Source organism: Cryptomeria japonica, chromosome 9 (genome assembly GCF_030272615.1).
Source record: "Cryptomeria japonica chromosome 9, Sugi_1.0, whole genome shotgun sequence".
Taxonomy (NCBI): domain Eukaryota; kingdom Viridiplantae; phylum Streptophyta; class Pinopsida; order Cupressales; family Cupressaceae; genus Cryptomeria; species Cryptomeria japonica.
In genome coordinates this window covers 54,837,831-54,859,439 of record NC_081413.1, presented here as the reverse complement: position 1 = coordinate 54,859,439, position 21,609 = coordinate 54,837,831, and the positions used below count along the sequence as shown (strand labels likewise).

Sequence of the window (21,609 nt, the reverse complement as noted above, 5' to 3'; positions counted from 1 at the left end):
CTTTCGTTGTATCTCTTTCTGTTTTGAACAAATTTTTACCCCTCTTTATTGTCAAACATACAACGTAGCCTAAGTTTAAAAATGACAAGGGGTCCTCTATGCTCATTCAACACAGTTCATTGCCTACTATAAGGTTAACTATCGAAAATGTAATTTGGTAAGTTACTATCTAGTTTACAAATTCATCCCTATGATAATTTCTTCTAAATCGTACCTGTACATTGAGCAGGTCCAGATAATCGCAAGTGCCTCTTTCAAATCGATATTGATTGTAACAAAATTGCATCGCATGACATAACATTTTGCATTGAAGTTGAATTTTCCTTGGACAATTATTCTTACAGCCAAGGGATTTTGTTTGTCATGATCATAACTGTAGTTGCATACCATAAAAAAGGCACCTATAAAGTTTGCTAGTAGATGACAATGAAATGAAAGTGCATTGTGAGAGTTGATATGTAACAATGAACTCTTGTTGCACTCGTGATATTAATTTGTAGATGGAGAAAAGGCCAATGGATTACATTGCATTATAGACTAGGAGAAATGTTTCCTTTGACTTTATTTCAAAATAACGAATTGTGTACAACCGTTTTTTTTCAAGATAAGTGCGTCTCTTATAACCCAAAATTTGCATATCATCATTGATGTGTTTTTAATTATAGATTGCCCAATTCTTGTGTGCAAATGCCATTTCATTTGTAAGTGATAGAAATATCACCCATGTGCCTTCATTTAGGATAATAATGCAACCATGTGGCAAAAATTTCTCATTAAAATTGCCTTGAGTTGTTAATGCAATGCTCTGGTTGTCAAAACTAAACTCTCCTCAAAACATCCAACATTACTTCCTCCCCAACATTGAACTTTCTTTGAATGTGTTAACAATTTATATGGTTTAAAATGGGAAACAATAATTGCTTGCTATTTTATCACTACTAATTAATATCACCCATATCAATAAGCATATTTTCAATATATACTTCTTGCATTTCATTTCAATACACATGGTTAGGCATTTTATTAGCATGCCTACTTCATTTCATTTCAATACACATGCTAAAGTATTTTATTAGCATGCCAAAATCTCCTGACTAAGAATTGTATGGAAAACATACAGTGCGTAGGATAGGTTGAGTTCAAATGCTACTACCTGCTAGAAGTATCGTGCACGTATCCATAGATCCATACTTTACTTAAAAAGGTGTATTCATCAATTCATTACACTTATGATGACCCAACCGATCAATACCATTGATAGAAATGACCATAAAAATCTACATAATCAAGACGATAAATAATCCTTTTTTTTTTACATTTGCTACTATGTAACAATCTAAAGTAGTAATGAGGCTTAACCAAAAAATAATAGGAGGGGAGTAAAGAGGGCAAGTGGATAGGGGAGAGCCCTCACCCTACACTGGATAGGGACCAAAAAAAGGTCAAAATACTTAAATTTGACAATCTTATATTAATATGATTGAAAATTAGTGATTATATTTCCTTACTATTATTGAGAAATCCAAGAAAATTAGTGATTATATTTCCTTACTATTATTGAGAAATCCAAGACTCTGATTTCATCAATGGTTATTCCACATCATATTCAGCTCGAATTTTAACAATAATCACTATTTGCTTGGTTTTAATTCAAGTTTTGCATGCTGCCAATATTACAGCTTATAGATTTGAAGAAGATACAGTAATTTTATAGATTTTACTTGTAAGTGACTTCGTAAAATGAAAGACACGTTAAAAATAGTCCAAGGGCATAAATTTCATCTAACCAATACAACAATATAACACATTTAGATATTATCAGTATATGATAAACACCCGTAAGATCAAAATCTAGTGCCATCTATCACTGCAATATATTAAGATTCATACGAAAGTAAGCAACTTCAAGATTTCGGCCATAAATATCCAAAATGTTTTATATCTTAAATTCAAAACCTGAACGGGTCTATCAAAAATGTGGATAAATATCAGGAAGCCTTTCTGCGCAAAAGAATATAGAGATGCCCCATTAACTTCCAACCAATCAGATTTCATGCCAATTCTGCTCCTGAACAAAGTGCTTATATCCTCAACGTGTAGAATGCTAACCAGCTTTCAAATGTTCTGAACTGATTCTGCTCATGAGCAGAAAGCATCTCACCTCAGCATGAGGAATGACACCTAATACTCAATAGTCTGGAACTAATGCTACAAGCTTGGCAGCATTGAACTCAATCATAGATACTCCATACAGCAAAACCTTAAATTGTATCCATTATCTATAGCAATTCCAAGGTATTGCTTTATCTTTTGTGTCACAAAATGAGCTAGTGAAAGGGTTATTGCTGTGCTTGTCACTTGTCGCTTCATCTATAATACATTTTATATTCAAATTCTAGAAAGAGAATTTTACAACATACACCTGCCAATGGGATATCTTGTGCTGCTTTGTCTTTTTTTCCAGTTTTGGCAGCTGGAAAGAAACTATTTGATGACTTACTTAGCAGCTGCAACCAATGCAGCACGAGTATGCGTAAATGCACTTATAAGAGATCCAAGTTGTAGTTTTTCATTTGTTCCAAAAGCCAACCTATACCTGCAATCAATGACCAGAGGCAGAAATAAATAATTAAGTTTGTCCAAATATTGAAGAAATGGACAAAATCATTCAACTGGCATCTGGAATATATGCAGAGTACAACAGGGTGATTTTGGAAATGTCAGCATATAGAGAAAAAAGGAAAATGCAAGTTAGAAAGCTATTCATCAGATAACTGCATTCTTCAATACAGTGGAATGAATTGTTTCGGGGCATTTTGATATTACATAGAAGAAAAGAAAGAAGATTTCATTTCTAAAGTTACAAAAGAGTACTCTATAAAATTGCATAAAAGTGAACAACATGATGCAGAAAATGAAAATTAAAAAATATCTTCAAATTAATAGAGGCAACAAATTACACAGGACTACAGATCGCACCTACTTAGCACGTGTTCACTTGCATAAAGTAATTACCAAGTTCAGCTCTCAAGTAGACCCCCAGGGTGCTCAAAATGGAACCATCCTCAAGCTTTCAGACATCAACATAGAATAACATGCCCCTCAGTTTATTAAAAAATGCAATCCAAATTATGACACTTTCTACAGCAAAGTTAACCCACTCACACAATCACAAAGATTATGATATCCAGGATATATTATTGTTTTCCAAATAAAGGGCTGTCCGGCATTATGAATAATGCATTTTCCAGATAATGTGAATAAGCAAATGTTAAGGACCGACCTTGAGCATTGAAACGTAGATTTCCAAGCATGTTTCCAATGAAAGTCACTTTATGTACTGGAATTCCAACATTACCCCAAATGTAGAAGATGATGCAACAATTTTTTACTGTTCCTCAAAACCATTAAGGTCTACAAAAGCTATCAAACAACCAAGCTATTTGTGTCTTTAAGTATTACTTCTATATTTGATCAAAATAAAAATTAAATAACCTTGCTCTTTTCTACCCTAATAATTTATAATTCCTTGCTCAAGGCAGGTGATGGATTTTGGAGTGAAAGCTGACAGCCCCAATGGATTAATACATGAAGTCTGGACCAAAAGTTCTAGAAATCCTCGACTCCTCTTTGATCGATTCTGGCAACCTGGAACCTTCAACCCTAAATGAGATGATAAACCTGGAAATTTGTGGCTACAAAATGTCTAAACTCGACCCAATTAAGCACAATCAGGAATTCTAAATTACTAAATTAGATTCCCCTCATTAGTGAACTGGGTTTTCGTCCAATTCACAATTCTCCAAGGGGTTTCATCCTAAGAGAATATCTGGCTTAAGCTGTGCGAGCTGCAATGAAACTCAGTTCTTCAGAAAAATCACATAATACCCCAAAATGAACTATTACGAGAGTCTTAACTTGCAAACCACTTGTGGAAACCAACGCCCAAATAAGGGGAAATAAAATGAAATTTGAAGTCCATAAGGGACCGTCCACATATGCCTAGCAAGTTATTTTAATAACTTTAACTTTTATGATTTTCCTTCCCCTTCCTTTTAAGATTTAATTTTATCTCATAAAGTCACCTTATAATTATTTGTTATATTAATAAAAAGTAACTATATAAAATAATATTATAATAATTCAATATAATCCTCATAAAAACACCTTATGCCAAGAACACATCCCTTTTCACCAGATTAGCCTACGGGAATGTAGGAATAGGCTAATCTCTAACTCCTAGGGATTGTCTAATGAAGAGGGGACATTACATTCTACTTATGAACAACAATTAACTACATGTATAATCGAGCATGTTATATCAGCCAAAGGATCCCAAAAAAGTACAATATTGTTGTTGCTGGGAATAATCATTATGTTATGTTGTCATATTATGTTTATGTTGTCGTCGGTAATAATGAGTTTGGTAGTCAGTTAGTTAGTCGTCCCGAAGGGCAATTGGACAAGACGGTTGGTCGCACCCCTTCGGGTATTATATATTGCATACCTTTCCTTCTTAGTATCATCATGATAGTCGTATCTAGGTTTAATGTTATAAGCACTTGATGTACATGGACTATTGAATTAATACAGAAATTGGTTCTTTAATATATTTCAATTATGTTCTGTGCATTTACTTTCTGCATTTAATCGTTTACTCGTATGTGGCAAACATTTGGCGCCGTTGCCTAAACATACTTGGGAAAGGAAGGAGTGGATGGCATACGGACACAATGGGCCTAACTGTCGGTGAGATTAACCGAGAGGCCGACGACGCACAAACGGAACTCTACGACAGAGAGGACACTGCAACGAGGGAATTCTCAATCCTGCTTCAGGCAGCCATCAAGACCTACGTCCGAAGAGAGGCCACGGAGGCTGAAGTCCCAACAAGTGTCGTGTGGACTGCATTGGAAGTTAGCCCCACAATGAATCGATTGATGAACCACCTCCCCTAGTTGCTTGCACAGGCATCACTGGCACAGCGAACCCGCCTGGAGGAGATTGCCCGTGAGGAGTGACGCCAACAAGTCCTCCGACAGTACGAAGAAAACAATTGTCGTTGGGACGCAGAGTGTGATGGCAAGAGGTGAAGGGGAAATTGAACCTTGTAGTAATCCTGGCACAATGTTGACATAAATTGTGGCCAAAAGGGAAAATAATAAAAGTTTTTTTTTGTGTACATGGTGTGTGCTTGCTATGTACGGAAGTGATTTATGCCCAATATACTAAATAAGGACAAAAATAAAAAGATACAAAGTGACGAATGGGAAGTGGCACAAAGAGCGTTGAATCTCAGACAACAAATAGAACAAAGGCGTAGGCTAAGGCAACTTGCCGAGGGACGACCGATTGAGGGGTTGCTCGAAGGGAACCTAGGAGGTGTCACGAAGGTTGCGGAGGCAGAGATAGACAGAGAGAATTACACTCTCTACACTGTCGTAGGGTTGCCCGAAGGGAACCTAGGAGTCACAGAGGGTGTCGAAGGAGAACTCTACAGTTCGCCAGAATACCACCGTAGGGTAAGAAGTCGCGAAGAGTTGGTGGAACAAACAAGGCGAAGTCTAAACCTGATCGATGCTACCAGAGACCTACTAAAGAACTTGTCCATTTTGGAGGACAACCGGAGGGAGATGACCAAAGGTGACGGTACAGCCGACAGTGCCGGGGGAGCACAAGGGTACTGTACGGGAGGCAATTTGTTCGGTTCGGGGTCAACAACCTTCTCTGGAGGACCCACGAGTGGAGGGTTAGGTGCAGGAGGCGGAGGCGGAGGATCACCAGGTACAAGCACACAAGGCACCAGAGGAGCTAGACCCAGCGGTGGGATGGCAAGTAAGCAGAAGCTATCGAAGTTCAACGGCGACGGGAAGGAAGATCCCGTCCGCCATTGCCGCACTTGCGAAACCATATGGTTAGCGAACTGTGTTATCGACCTGGACGAATGGGTAACACAATTTCTAGCAACCTTAAGGGGAGTGGCCATCGATTGGTACTCCGATACGGATAAGACCAAAGTCGGCACATGGCCCAACTTGAAGGAGTTCGAGATAGAGTTTCGCCTCCTTAGAGATGACAATGAAATGGTAGCCGAAATCTATGGCACAAAGCAAAACAAGAACGAGACGGTCCGAGCCTATAGTCGGCAGCTCAAGGAACTATTGGGGAAAATGGAGAGTCAACCAGCAGATGGTTTGAAAAAGAGATGGTTCGTGGAGGGACTGAAACACTCCCTCCGGAGGAAGATGAAAATTGTTCCACCAACCTCGTACGAAGATGCATATAATAGAGCGATGGATCTCGAGAGAGAGACCAAGACATCCAAGAAGAAAAAGAAGAAGGATAGCTCGTCCAAGGATGATGACTCTTCTAAGGGAAGTAGCAACGATGGCGAGTCCGGCAAAAAGGTGCAAGCCTTGCAGAAGGACATGCTGAGGATGATGAAAGAGCTGAAGGTTATGAAGGGAGGTCCGAGCAAGACTGACGAAGGGGAGCTTTGGTGCACGGATTGTAAGACGAACGGCCACACGAAAGGTTACTGCCCAAAGAAAGCCTATTGTGATATATGCCAGTTGATGGGGCATCCCACCAGGGAATGCTCGTACAACATGAAAACACGAAACCAACAAGTATTGCTTACGCAGGAACAACCAACTACGTCGGGCGGTACCGGCAGCTCCTAGGCGAAAAACAACGCAACATCGGGAGGCTATCGAGATAACTGGTGGGGAGGACGAAACAACAATAATAACAATACAAGGAGCCAGATCCAATACGACTCCAAAGGCCGACCGATGATACAATGCAGAGCGTGCAGCCAGTGAGGGCACTTCGCCCGAGACTGCCCGAAGGGAGAGGCCACACAATATTTGTGCAAGTGGTGCGGACCGGGAGACCATGAAGACACCACCTGCCCGAAGTCTGGCGTCAACTTGCTCAATATCGAGGAAACCAAAGAAGAGGAAGTGCTGGCCGTAACCCGTGCCCAAGTCAGACAAGCAACGTGCCCAGACCCAGAGATGGAGAAGAGAAGGGTACAAGAAGCACGGGAAGAAATTGAGAAAGAGATACGAGAGAGGGCAAAGGTGAAGGGTACGGCGGGTACTTCCAATCGACCGAAGGTGGAGGATGCTATACTAAATCAAATTTTAAAATTGGAGATGCCTGTGAAGGTACACAATCTCCTCCAGACGATGCCTCAATTATGAACGGCGTTGCTGAATAATCTCTCCCAACCACGCACCAATACCAACCACCGCACGGATGTTTTTGGGGGGGTCTGCAATAGACCCCATGCTACTGGCAGTTAACACTGGAAGGAACCCGACCATTGTGGAGATGGGTATCCTTGGCACCATTCTAACCGATACCATCGTCGATGGTGGATCAAGAGTGAATGTTCTTCCAGAAGAAACTTGGCGGAAGCTGACGCTGTGGTGATCTACATTCAATCTGCTGGGAGCAAATCAGCATGGAATCAAACCCAACGGGACACTGATGGGCCAGCAAGTTACCATCGGGATGCAACCCTTCATATTGGACTTCGTGGTAATCCCACTAAAGAAAAAAGGATATGATGCGATCTTAGGGAGAGGGTGGCTGGTGGCAGCCAAGGCCACCCACAACTGGAAGAAGAACACTTTGTCTATGGAGAATGGAGGAAGGAAGTTTATCATAGACCTTGGGACGCAGTTGGTTAGTGAGGAACTGACATCATCTTTGGAATTAGAGGGTGAAGGAGAAGGCGACCTGGGGGACGAAGGACGAGGCTACAGGGAGCTCAACGACGAAGGGATTCTCAAACTAGGAGAGTGCTCCGAGGATGAGACGGGGTCATTGAACGGGCTCTTCCACTGGCAGATGGAGGATTACGAAATGTTCCAGAGCTACAGGCTCGAAGTAGAGGAACCAAAGCAAGTAACAGAGGAGGTGTACCTGCCGGAATATAGAGAATATTGGAAGGGAGATGCCCCAAACCTCGGTGACGAAGATAATCCCAAGATCATTCGTATCGACAACAATTGGAACCCTGTGAGGAAGGCCGCAGCCTTCAATATCCTTATTCTTCTTCTTCTTCTTCTTATGTACGGGAAGGAGACCGTAGTTCCTATAGAATTTATGGTTCCAGGTCTTTAGATGGCCATTGAAAATAGACTTGCCATCAATGGGTCCAAATTGAAACCCTACCACGAGAAGCACGTAGGGGACTCGAGAGGCCGCAAGGACACCCGAGAGTTCGGAGGGGGACCTGAGAGGATGGAAGGGGACTCAAGAGGCCGGGTAGGCGACTTGAGAGGCACAGGACAAAAGCGGGAGACTCTCGAGCGAGGCAAACCGAGAAGGATGAAGGGCGATCCCAGAGGCATGGGACCCGAGCCGAAGACTCTCGACAATTAGATTAGGAAATTGAAAAAAATGAAAAAATAAATAAATTAAAAAGTAATTAAAAAAAAATCGATGGCCACAGTGGAACCACCATGAGAGACCACCATACGGTGGGACACCGTACAATGGAACCACCACGGTCGACCATCGTGTGGTGGGACATTGTACGGTGCACCATCGTGTGGTGGGACCCCGTATGGTGCACCACCATCGCCGAAGTCACTGGCCTAGGGTGGAACTCGACAGGTATTCATCCATCGTATGACCTTCCCAGCCACCGTACGAGAGACCAATCACCGAACAACACCAAGCTTCGGGTGACCCCAATCGCCGTACGGCTCAGCCACCGTACGGGTTCACTCCATCGTTCGACAGATAACCTTTGTACGGGCTCGGGACATTACAGTCCATAGGCCTGAAGGAGCATGGTGGCAGCGGTTTAAAAGAGGGTGAAAGGGAAAATACCATGGCACGACAGGGATAAATAGTGGTGCTAGCACATGAAGAAAAAAAAAGAACAAAAAAAAACGACGACCAAATTTAAAATCATTCGATGGAGCAAGGACACTGAAAAATTAGAGTGGAGAAGTAGGTTTTTGGCATCCGAGAAGTCACGGTAAGTGTTGGAGTTGTTCTGTACTATGAGAAAGAAGCCTTAAGCTAAGCATTGGCAAGGAAGCCATAAGCCGTAGAGGGAGACGGATTTGGAGGTTGCGAACGAACAAAGTTTGAGGGAAGGCATTGCAAGAATGCGAAGTCATACAACACCAGAGAGTTAGTCAATTCAGTTATCAGCCTTTGGGGAGTGTGATGGAGGATTTGAGGCGCCTCCTAGCCTTTGTGCCAGAAGGTTGTGACCATTTCCAAGCATGAATGGTACGCTTTGAGGAACTCGGAGTATGTCTCGGCTGGATGTGAGGTTGCCTTGGTGGATGCACAAGGGCTCGAGAGGAGCTGACCACCAGGTTGGAGGCAGTAGTAGCGGGAGACTCAGCTCAGCGTACATAGGTCTTGGATTTCGAGAGGGCAGCACGGGTGGCTATCGAGGACAAATTGGCTAGGGAGATAGTATCATTTGAGTAGCAGTTGGTGGAGGCTGAGACTAAAAAATGTGTTTTGCAAACAAGTTTGGTTTAGGCACAAGAGGACTATGATGTCGAGGGAAAAAAAGAACTCCTTGCGGAAGCAATAATGGTGACATCCGCATTTGAGCATCGGATGGTAGTAGAAAAGGGTTTTCAAGTGAGGACACAGCAGGTGTATAAGTTTCGGGCTCGACTGGCATCAGCTGTTTTTGCAGTTCTCTACCTTGGTTCTGTTTAATGTCATCTCTATTTTGTATTAAGTTGTCCGGAGATGACTTCTTTTTTGGGGGGCAATGATGTTGCCGAGAATAATCATTATGTTATGTTGTCATATTATGTTTATGTTGTCGTCGGTAATAATGAGTTACGACAGTCAGTTAGTTCGTCGTCCTGAAGGGCAGTCGCACCCCTTCGGGTATTATATATTGCATACCTTTCCTTCTTAGTATCATCATGATAGTTGTATCTGGGTTTAATGTTATAAGCACTTGATATACATGGACTGTTGAATTAATACATAAACTGGTTCTGTAATATATTTCAATTATGTTCTGTGCATTTACTTTCTACGTTTAATCATTTACCCGTATGTGTCAAACAATTGTCATGTACAATTTTGAGCATTTAGGCAGCCTTTCAACACGTAGAACTTATGGATAGAGCATTGTCAACACCACAAATATAAGCAATTAGCCAAACTTTTTTTACACCTCCTTTGTTATTTGCTGTAAGGAATTTCAGGCATTAGCCAAAGGATCCCATAAATGGCAATATTGTCATGTACTATTTTGAGCATTTAGGCAGCCTTTTAACACAGAAATTACGGATAGAGAATTGTCAATACAACAAATATAAGCATTTGCCAAAATTGCTTTACACCTCCTTTGTTATTTGCTGTAAGAAATTTCAGGCATTCAATATTCAAAAGTAAAACCAGAAATCAAATGCAGAAACCTGCAACTGGAATAAATTTCATATTCAATGGAAACGTAAATATGTTCAATCCAAATGACAGGAAACTAAATGAAGATAATAAAAAAAAAAGAAAAAACCAAAACTAGCATACAAACATAACTTAAAAATTATACCGAGAAAACACTTTCGAGTTAATAATACCCAGCCTCAAATCTGTACCGCTCACTATATCAAATCAGCTAAGAGATCACAAATATAATGAGATGTTTACATACACCTCATATGTTCTAAGCCCAGATTCTGAAGGAGTTCCACAAGCATTCTGTCAGCATCTTCCTACACAAAGTCTTCCCTACATTTTTCCAATGCCAACACTTAATATATAGAGTAAAGAGCTTTAAGATGGAATATCCACTTGTCAGAAAGCAAGGAGAAGGTTCAAGTTATGGCTCTTGAACTCCCAAGAGTCATTCCAACTTACATGTAAATCCTTTTTCATCCTGGATTCTATTACATCTCTACTTGTAATTCGCTACATCATGCTCTTACAAAGTAACTTACATGCTATACCAAACTTTTGAAGTGGCTTAGTGGAGAGTTGTGTCATTTAGGAAATCTCATGAATTCCTCCAACTGTGAAGCCCATTCAATGAGAGCCAAAAATTACAACCTATTAAAATACTTACAAGGCTTGCAAGGTATACAATACACCTAAAACCTAACATTCTAACATTTGCGAGATATTTTAGCATTTTAGATGTCAAAGAAATTGCCACTGTTTTGATGTATTTTTTATCATTTATAATCAGATATTAGATGATTTATTATATCAACCCTCAAACTTCAACCTATTAGCTATTTCAAATGTTATGCAATGGGTTGTATGTTAAATTTTTCACCATTTTCAACCTATATAAAACTCAATGTTTATACATTTTCCCCATTTGTCATCACGATTGAATGTCACCGTGTAAATCCAATGCAAGTTATGGTCTTCTCCGTTAGGATGCTAGTTAGTTGTGTGTCTACCGCTATATCTGATAAATCAAAAACAGGAAATAATAATATACATGACAACGCATACCAGACACATCAGTAAAATAAAATATATCTTTATTTGAACATGAAATTATTACAGAGAAGACCAGAGACGGTTGGCCAAGGACTATAATAGATCTGACTATACCGTACTACCTCCCTTGGCAGTACACAATATGTGAAAAAGTACCCAATGGTTGCCGAGAGGAACACAATCGTCAACCAATGGCCACATAACTACTTGAGAGTGACAACCCACTTAACACAAACAATTAATACATTGGTAGATAACAAATATGATCAAACATAACAATAGGCATTTTATGCCGACTAAATCATCCCCCCCAAAAGAAAAAGACGTCTTCTAGATGACAAGTAAACATCAAGTAATATTTGGAAAGACTAATAACAAGACTTGACACAATGACTTGGGTTGGATAACCTTGACGTGTGGTGTACTTGGCAAATCAGATGGGGCCCGAGGGTCTGGGGGCAACACCACCAGTAGGATCAAGGGGCAGCACCCCTTGTGGGGGTCTAGGGGCAGCGCCCTGTTGTGACCATTTCACACATCGCCCCATTAGAATGGGGACCCCCTCTTTTTCGCTTTTGTTTTGCCTGTTCTTCTCTCTGCTTTTAGGGTTTTGAGTGAGTGAGTTGTCTGTTTGGGCTAAGGCTAAGCCATAGGGGTTTCTTTTGAATGTTTTTCAAGCTGAGTCCAAGCAAATTTTGAAGGTTGTTAAGCGTCCTCCCGAGGATTGAAATTGAGACTACAGGGTAAGCTTGTCAGGAAAGTCAAATAGGTCTTAGGTTAGGTCTAGATTCAAGGTTTTTGGGGTAAAATCCAAATTTTGTCTAAGTGTTAGCATTTTGGAGGTGAAATTGTGTGTCCTTGCCTAGGTAAATTTTGATCAAATTTTGGAGGTAAGATGATGCCTGAAACAGAGAAATCGCTCCTGTCCCTTGCTAAGGGCCCAGGGTGAAATTCATTCTAAGTGCAATTTCTTGTTTTGAGAAGGCTTGCTAATTGGTTCCTGGCCTTGAAGAGGACCTAACTCTGCCTTGTGAAGTAATTGGAGACTTAAATTTTGGATGGATTAGCCATTAAGGATGAAATCGCTCCTGTCCCTTGCTCAGGGTCCAGGGCGAAAATGTTATTTAATGCATATTTGTCACTGACTTTTCTATTTTGTTTTGTGCAGGGTCTCCAGGAGAGATGATTGGACGTGACTTGATGCTTCTGAAGATTTTGAAGGCATGAAAATGGTGAATTTTGAGGTTAAGGGAAAAATCGCTCCTGTCCCTTGCTGAGGGCCCAGGGCGAAATTTTGAATTCTCTCATCTGGCAGTGAAAAAGGACCAAGTGTTGGATATGATTGGAAAACAAGTGACTTTCTCCACCCGCCTAAAAGAGTTTTAGCTCGAGATGATGAAGGATTTTGTTGGAATCATCAAAATTGCTCCTGTCCCTCTCCAAGGGTCCAGGGCGAAAAGGCTTATTTGAGTCATTCCTGATCTTGTTTGGTCAAATTGAAACATCAAAGGCATGGTGGAGGACGAAATGAACGTGATAGAGCATCCAGACTTGATTAAAGACAATGAAGTGATGGAGTTTCGCCTAGAAGGGTAATTTCGCTCCTGTCCCTCACCAAGGGTCTAGGGCGAAATTCTTTATATACACATTTTTAGACCTTTGGACTGGAACTCTTATTCATGGCGTGAAACAAGATAACATTCTCCTTAGCCAAGGAATTTCGAGATGAAAAGTGAAACAATTTGATCATGATGGCACAAAGCGCTCCTGACCCTCACTGAAGGTCCGAAGCTTGATTTTCAAATTTGCACTGTTCTTGCAAGATCAAAGTGATTTTATGATTGGAAGAGATGAAGGAAAGCATGTTCTATCCGTTGAATATAATTTGAGTGGTCAACAAAGGAGGAAATCAACCCAAAAAACAAAAGGCGCTCCTGACCCTCACTGAAGGTCCAGAGCGATTTTTCTAAAAGACACATTATTTTATCACTTGTTGGGCTTAAAGATTTATTCATAGCATGAAAAAGGAAAGTTCTTCTTTATCAAGGTGATTTCAAAGGGAAAGGTGAGAGAAAATAGCTTAAATTTGCAAAAGTGCTCTTGACCCTCTCTGAAGGCCCAGAGCGAAATTCTCAAAAGTTCATTTTTCTTGCAAGGTCAAAGCAATTTTTTGGTTGGAATGGATGCGTAGAGGTATGTTTTACCCATTGAAGAAAATTTGGAGGACTAACAAAAGATGGATAAGCTTGAATTTGCAAAATCGCTCCTCACCCTCTCTAAGGGTCCAGGGCGAAAAAGGAATAAATACACTTTCCTCCTAAATATCAAATGAAATCAAACTCAAAATTCGAGTTAAAAATGCCATTTAAATGTCTCGATGAAGTTTTGGGCCGAAAAAAGGAGGTATGCAAGGTCTAGATTGAAAAATCGCTCTTGGCCTTCACCAAGGGTCCAAGGCGAAATTGATGATATCCTTCATTTTTTGCATTAATTGAACGTTGACATTCCTTGAAATTCACCAAAATTTGCTAACTTTGGGGCATTTGAAAAAATTAAAATTAAATTGGCATTAAATAAAGACATTTTGGCATTTAATAAATTGATTTTAGGCCTTAAAAATCGAACTTTTATTGTGAAGGCATTTAAAATTAATTTTTATTAAATTAAAATTAAATGTGGAGTGCACAAGGCCTTATTTTCACTTATTTTGCCAAGTCGGCCCCCCTTTTTTTTGGAAATTTATTTATTTTTAACCTCTTTTTGCCAAGTCGGCCCAGAGGGAGCAAAGGGGTGAGCGCTCTATATATTGGAGGTGTTTTTTCACAATTCAAATCATTCAATCATCCTTTCAAGTGCGAATTTGGAGAGCTAATTGAAGGTGCGAAATCTAGCTGGAGTGGAGCGAATTTCTACTAAGTGTGGAGACTAAGGAGGGCGAAATTCATCTTGAAGGCTATTGGAGAGGCAAATTTCTTGCTAGATTGGAGGATAATTTCCAGATGTTTTGAAGGTATTTGAAGGCGAATTTCCAGATTTTTGAAGAGGCTAGTGGAGTTTATTCTTTTCCAAGCTAGAGGAGGCGTAATTCATCCAAGGGAGGACTATAATCTAAGCTTGTCCATCAAAATCCGGCTTTCTTTCATCTTTTGCCAAGGTTTTGTAGTTAAGCAATCAAAGAGGAGGTATGAAGAATCATTTTTGAAGTTCTTATTCAAGACTTATTGTGATCCCATTGCAATTTTGTAAAATCTAAGTCTTGAAGATCCAAATTCCATTCATAATTAATTTGAAAATGTATAGTTCTTGATTTATCATGACTTTTTTCAAATTAATATCTTAAGTTTTACCTTTGAAAGGTCTTAAATTTCATGCTTTGAGGTTTGATGCTCAAAAGACTAACTTTAATATTTTGTGTAGGCATCAAATGGAGATCTCGGAGTTGGAAAATCAAGCCAGATCAAAGGCGGTCTCCTCCAAGAAGATCAAGCAAGGATAAGGGCGACCTCCTCCAGTCTAGCATCGACAAGAACGGTCTTCTTCGGTCAAGCATCATCAAGAATAACTTCTTCCAATCCAGCATTCCAAGGCGAGGTACATCATCATCTTGCACATCAAAGACAAAATAAGTCAGAGCAAGGGTTCGTTGAAGAAGCAGATAGTTTCAAAAGAGTTAATTAAAGCTAACTTCTCAACATTACCAAATTGAGTATCAACCAAGTGTCTGACGAGTTGGCATCCTAGTCATCATTTCTCCAGTCAGTGTGGTCCACCTCAGCATGTCCAGATTCAATGTACCTAACTCATGGGAGGTGGCACAAACTTCTATGTACCTACCTGTTGACGTGTATTTTGTACACAATCATACACAGAATAAAATACCCAAAGGCACCTTATCCTCTCTTGAATAAAGTCTCTGATTGCTGAAGATGTCGCAAAAAAGGATCAATCAGGGTGACTCCAATGTTCTTTTATGTAGGGTCTCTACGTGTGGATAAGCACCAGTGGTCGTTGTGATTGCTGTTTCATCAAGGGGACTTACGTATCCGAATTGCAGGAACAAGATTTTCCTAATACTAATGAATTCCCAAAAAAAATCAAAAGAGCAAGGTTTGCAAGAGGTAAACTCTAATCTAATCCTAAGAATGACCCAACGTGAACTAATCTTGGCAAGATTCTACCAACTTCAGTATCGCCAAGGAATTACAACTTTACTGAAACTGATGCGATCTTCTAAGGTGAGTAATGATTTTTCAAATCATCAAGAATCATAAGTACTACCATGAAGGTACATATCAATGACTCAATAATGAATGAAGGTTTATGCAATCCAAATATTTCTAGTCGACCACACAAGGCGTCCTTACAATCAGTAAGAAGCTAGTGGTTTGGAGTACGAATCTCACCAAAGATCAAGCCCAACACTTAGTCCTTCAAACTTAAATACTACTTTGACTGAGAATGATTCAAGAAAGTAAACAACCATGAAGATAACCACAAGAATTGCAATAAAACACCATAATTTCAATATTTTATTGATCTCAAAGCCATCATGAACAACAATTGTTTGAAATTCCTTCTTCAAAGCTCAATCTTGCTACAAAAATAACTTGCTTCTCAAAAAACTCTAACTATTTCTTATTGCTTTCTCTCTCTATCTATTTCTATATCAAAATGAAAATGAATGAGGGTATAAATAGCATCCTCAATTACAATGAACGGTCCAGATCAGAAGAAGATCAATGGCCAAGATTAGGACACCTAAACCCTAATTAGGGTTTATTACAAATAGCCCCCTTTTTATTGAACAATATTAAATGCATAGCCAAATATTAAATTTGGCACAAAAACCTAGGAGACATAGACCAATGAAAATTAAGGCGCCACATCATCTATAACAATCTTTTTTCTAGAATCTTATTCCCTTTCCAATGCTCTTTCTTAGCATATGCAATGAATCTAGACACGATTCCTTCGATCTCAGCAATTGGAATCTCGGGAAGATTCCTCACTCGTTCTTCTAAGTGGATGACTTGATCAAAAGCCTTGAGAAGAGCAGCGTCCCATCCAGGTTCAAGTTCCTTGATTTTCTCAATCAAGAGCATGGTAGCAAACATCTGATCCCGTTGCTCATCTGTAATAACATTTTCATCTTTGCAAAAGATGACCTTGACTCTATCTTCTAATTCTTGCAAATCCACATCTGTCTCAACTGCAATCCTCCTGCCAAGAATAGTACATAATACTTCAAACACTTTGTCCTGGATCGGATGGATAATCTCTTCAACTTGATTGCATTTGTTACTGATGTCCTCAAAAAGGACTTCCTTCATCTAGAGTAAAGTTGACCATTGAAGTAAACTATGAGGTCCTCCATCCATTATCTTTTCTTGTGCTAGGACCTTCCTTGATGTTTGTCTGATTACTTGCAGGACAGGAATGATAACATCCTTAGTATGAGCAAAAGCAACTACAGTTACCACTAGGTTGTGGATTTTCTCAAGAACCTGAATAGCCCAATGAATAGTCTGCATCATTCTTGTTGCAAATTCAATAGCAACTGTATGGGATTTGTCAATCCAAGAGCTCATAAGCTGGACCAAACTCCTGACTCTCTCTGCCTCACCAATTGATTCAAAGGGAAGTGCCTGCGCAGGAGATACTGCTGGATCCTGACGCCTCAAAGGCTGATTGAGATGGCTAAAGTAGCCTCTCCAAGCACTGACCTCTCGCTCAAGTTGTCTATTCTTCTCCATTTCTTCTCTAAGCTTGTCCTTAAGTGCCTCAAATGAATTAGTGGCATCATCCAATGTCTACTCGGCTGTGAGTGGACCAAGCTCAAATGTCTCTACATCATATTCCTCTGCAAGGATTTCATCTTCATACTTGTCCACTACTGGTGTAGCTATCTGAAATTTCCTGGATCCTGTCTCATCTCTGATCATCTTGGACATCTTAGTAGCTTTCCTCTTTTCTGTCACTTCCTGAGAATTTCCAACAAGGTTCTCTAAATCAATCACATTATCCTCGTCCTCAATCACAATCACCCTTGTTAATCTTTCTTTTAACCAATCTGGAATGGCAGATCTTGTTTCTTTAACTTGTATCTCCTTAGGCAATGTTTCTTCTTCTCTGAGAGGGGATGTCGCTTCGTCATCATTCTTGTCTTCATGTAACTCATTGACTTGACTTGACGAACGTTGAGGTGCCTGTCCTTCTTCCTGTTTATCGTTCTATACCATTGATTCCATAGATTCCTCCATTTCAAGTGTCCTCTTCTCTTGTCGAGAAGATGTGCCGAATGAACGATCTCTATTGGCCTCTTGCTTCTTCTTGGAGGATTCTCTTTTTTCAAGTCTCTCTTTCCTTTTCAATCCTCTAGGATGAGGATTGCCTTCACTTATGCTTCGAAGGTTGCCTTCGCTTGTGTTTCTGGGATTAGGGTTACCTTCACTCACACTTGCTCCTCCTTCACTTGGCCTTTCCTCTAAAGTAAAAGTCATAGATATGCCCTGCTCTCTCAACTTTTGATGTTGTATATCAACCCATCTGCGAGTACAAGACAAAACTGGAGCCATCAAGGTATCTAGATCCAAAATTTCAGGTTCATTCCAATCTAGCCTCACTGCTTTGCTTTCTCGGTCATAAGATGATAGGAGATGTCTGCCACTGTCCTGAGCTTGGTCGACCACTCTATAAATTTTGCATTTCCTGATGAAGTCTAAAGGCAATCTGGAATGCATCTTTCTTTTTACTTCAAGATCATCTGAGAGATTCATCACAAAATCCTCTATCTGAGGTTCATGTCTGTATTTCCTTCCGACTGTCTCTTCTATATACCCATAAGGATCGAAACTCTCTCTCATGGCAAAGAATGAAAATGAATATAAAGCTAACTCCCTTTCTGCATCATCCATGGCTGGAACATTAGGACATACCTCAACTGAATTTCATAGTATGATAGGAATAAGAACTCCATTTCCATGTCTGTGTCTGAATGCCTTCGCATAAGCTGCCAACTGTCTAGTTACCTCAAGTAACACAATTCTGTCTGTCGGATATCTTAGCAACATATAGGGAGGTGAAGGACATCCATGAACTCTAATATATGTAAACTTTTGAAATTGGATGAACCAAGCATCGTACCTCTTTACAAGCTCTTGTGCATCTTGAGATAGCCGGTTGTGAATCCCGCCTTGCAATGTCCTGGTGATGTTCATCGTGAAGGTATCATTGACTAACTTGTAGTTACTTCCTGGAGGATGATGCAAATGAACATAGGAATCACAAACTCTGACTTCCCCGGGCCCTCTTCCGATCACTCCTCTGTGAGGTAGTCCTGCATATTCAAAACTCCTGATCAAGGCATATATGATGTATGAACTCATGTGGAAGGACTTGGTAGCCTTCGGCCTTCTTAACTGCACGTCCAAGCAATGGCTAATCATTCTAGCCCAATGAATTGTTCCTTTTCCTTGAACTATCACTTGGATGAAGTAGAACATCCACTTCTCAAAATAGAAAGCTTGAGGAGCTCCTGTGACTCGGTTGAGTAATGTTATCAAATCTCTGTACTCCTCCTGGAAGCCAATCCTATGTGGTGTGTTTGGAATCTTGCTCAGGCGAGGACGACTCTTGAGTAGCCAATTCTTGTTGATAATGCTCAAGCAAGTGTCTGGATCATCTTCGTACATGGACCTGGCTCCTTCTAAGCTTTTATAGATCATATCTTTATGTTCTGGCAGGTGAAGAGCTTCACTGATAGCCTCCTCTGAAAGATAAGCCAAAGTGTTTCCTTCCTTGGACACGATCGATCTGGACTGTGGATCATAATGGCGAGCACACTCAATCATCAACTCATGGCACTGGATTGCTGGAGGGAAGCCGACCGCCTTGATAATGCCACTTTCAATTATTCTTCTTGCGACAAGTGATGGCTTGCCAATGTAAGGGACCTCTCGAAACTTCTTCACACTGAAGTTCCCCAAGTTGGTATCTCCAATATTGCTCCATTTAGACACGATCTTGGTCTCCAATTCTTCGTTCTTCTGATCTTCCTTCATGAGGGCTGGACGACTGGTAGATGCTCCTGCCTTTGGGGTCGTCATCGTGACACCTTCACAACATTTCATAATGAGTAATAGATTTTGCAATATAGAAATATAGACTAGATTAAAGATAGAATTTAGGAAACTTCATGATAAGTCTTTGAGTTATCATTTCCTAAATACGATCGAGCTACTGGAAATCCAAAATTTCAAAATTCAAAATTCAAGACTGAGACTAGGACGATTAAAATTCAAAGTTCGAACAAGGGAACTTCGCCATACCTCACTTTGAGAGCTAACTCTAAAAAGATGCAAAATTAGGAAATTCGCCTAGGCAAAATGAAGATTGGAATCTTCAACGTGAGCTTCTCCTAGTGTATGCGCCTTCTTTATCAACTTCGCCACCTTGGGGTCTTCAACGCCTTAAGGGAAAATTCGCTCCAACTCTAACCACAAACAAAGTTCACACTCCACCTTGGATAGAAATTTCGCTCCTTTATTGCTCTTCCAAATTCGTATGCAACAATGATTGAATGATGGTTTAAAATGCTTGAAAGTACCTTCATTATATAGGCGCTCACCCCCTTAATTGCACATAGGCCGACTTGGAAATAAGGCAAATAATAACAAAATTTAAATAAAAAGAGGAGGCCGACTTTTGCAAAACATTTAAAATAAAACCCAAGCACTCTCCTTCTATTTAATAATAATTAATTAATTAATTTTAATGCCTTTGTATTTAATAATTTCGATTTTTTTTTTAAAAAAAAAGGCTAAATTAATCATTAAATGCCTCCTGCGCTATTTTTAAATGCTAATTCAATTAAATATTTCAAGTTTTATCGATTTTTAGCATTTAATGCATTTCGAAAATATTGGCGCCTAATCATGGGAGGATTTTGGAATATTAACAATATCGCTCTGGTCCCTGGGAGAGGAACAAGAGCGAACTTTGTGTTTGAGCTCAAAATTGTTGACTTTCGATGTTAACCCCTTGTTCATCGTCTTCCTAAAGACATTTTCGATCTTGCATGTTCTTGCCTTGACGTGGTCTAGGAAGGAAATGATTGCTTCAATGAATATCGCCCTGGTCCTCCAGTGAAGGACAGGAGTGAACTTTTGTTCCTTGGGCTAATCCTTGATCATATCAATTTTCAATTGCTTTCAAAATGTAAAATAGTGTCTTTTATTCCCTTTTGAACGTTTGAAATGGAAGTGACACCTCAAAATTGGACACACTTGCATATTTCGCTCTAGTCCGTTGGAGAGGGACAGGAGCGCCTTAGTCATTTCTCATCACTCTTCATGGTCTTTGTAACCTTGCTTTCCTTCGAAGCACCTCCAACATCTTCGCCACCTTGTGCCTTGGCTTGGATCCGACCAAACTTGGAAGGGAAGACTTGATAATCTAAATTTCGCCCTGGTCCTTGACTGAAGGACAGGAGCGATCTGGCAACTATAGGCTCAATCTTTCTTTGCCAACGTTTAAAACTATCTTCAATTGATTCATTATGCTTCCCTTCACCTATCTCCAACATGAAACTTGTTCAAACTTTGTGGGAAATTTGCTTCATGAGGAAATCGCTCTGGTCCCTTGGAGAGGGACAGGAGCGCCTAGGACAAAATAGGTTTCACTTGTGCTTTGCATTTTTCAAAATTATCTTCAATAGGGTGGTTATGCCCTCTTTCATTTGCCTTGAACTTAAAATTCACTTCACCTTCGCCAAAAACTTGCTTTTAAGAAAATCGCTCTGGTCCCTTGGAGAGGGACAGGAGTGCCTTGGACAAATTCATCAAGTTTTTGGGCGATTTACCACTTCGTTCTTCTTTGAGGCATTTCAAACATCTTTACCATCATGCCCTTTGGCCTGGACTTAACCAAATTCGGAAGGAAATGCCAGATAAGGTATATTTCGCCCTGGTCCCTGACAGAGGGACAAGAGCGATTTTGCATTCATTAGCTCACTTGTGTTTCACCAACTTTCGAAATCATCTTTGGCGGATTGGTTGAGTCGCCTTTCCTTCATCTCTGGCTTGAAATTCGCTTTCCCTTGGTCCAAAACTTGTCCTTTGAGAAAATCGCTCTGGTCCCTTGGAGAGGGACAGG

General features: G+C 40.2%; 1 protein-coding gene across 1 annotated transcript in view; it reads right to left on the bottom strand.

Annotated features, from left to right (window-relative positions):
* Positions 1-1,839: 1,839 nt before the first annotated feature.
* LOC131046860 (replication factor C subunit 3) overlaps positions 1,840-21,609 on the bottom strand; it is a 125,636-nt gene continuing 105,866 nt past the window's right edge. The window contains exon 9 of the mRNA XM_057980658.2: positions 1,840-2,596. Coding sequence (XP_057836641.1) covers positions 2,497-2,596 — 100 coding nt within the window. The 3' untranslated portion in view covers positions 1,840-2,496. The remainder of the gene's footprint in view (positions 2,597-21,609) is intronic.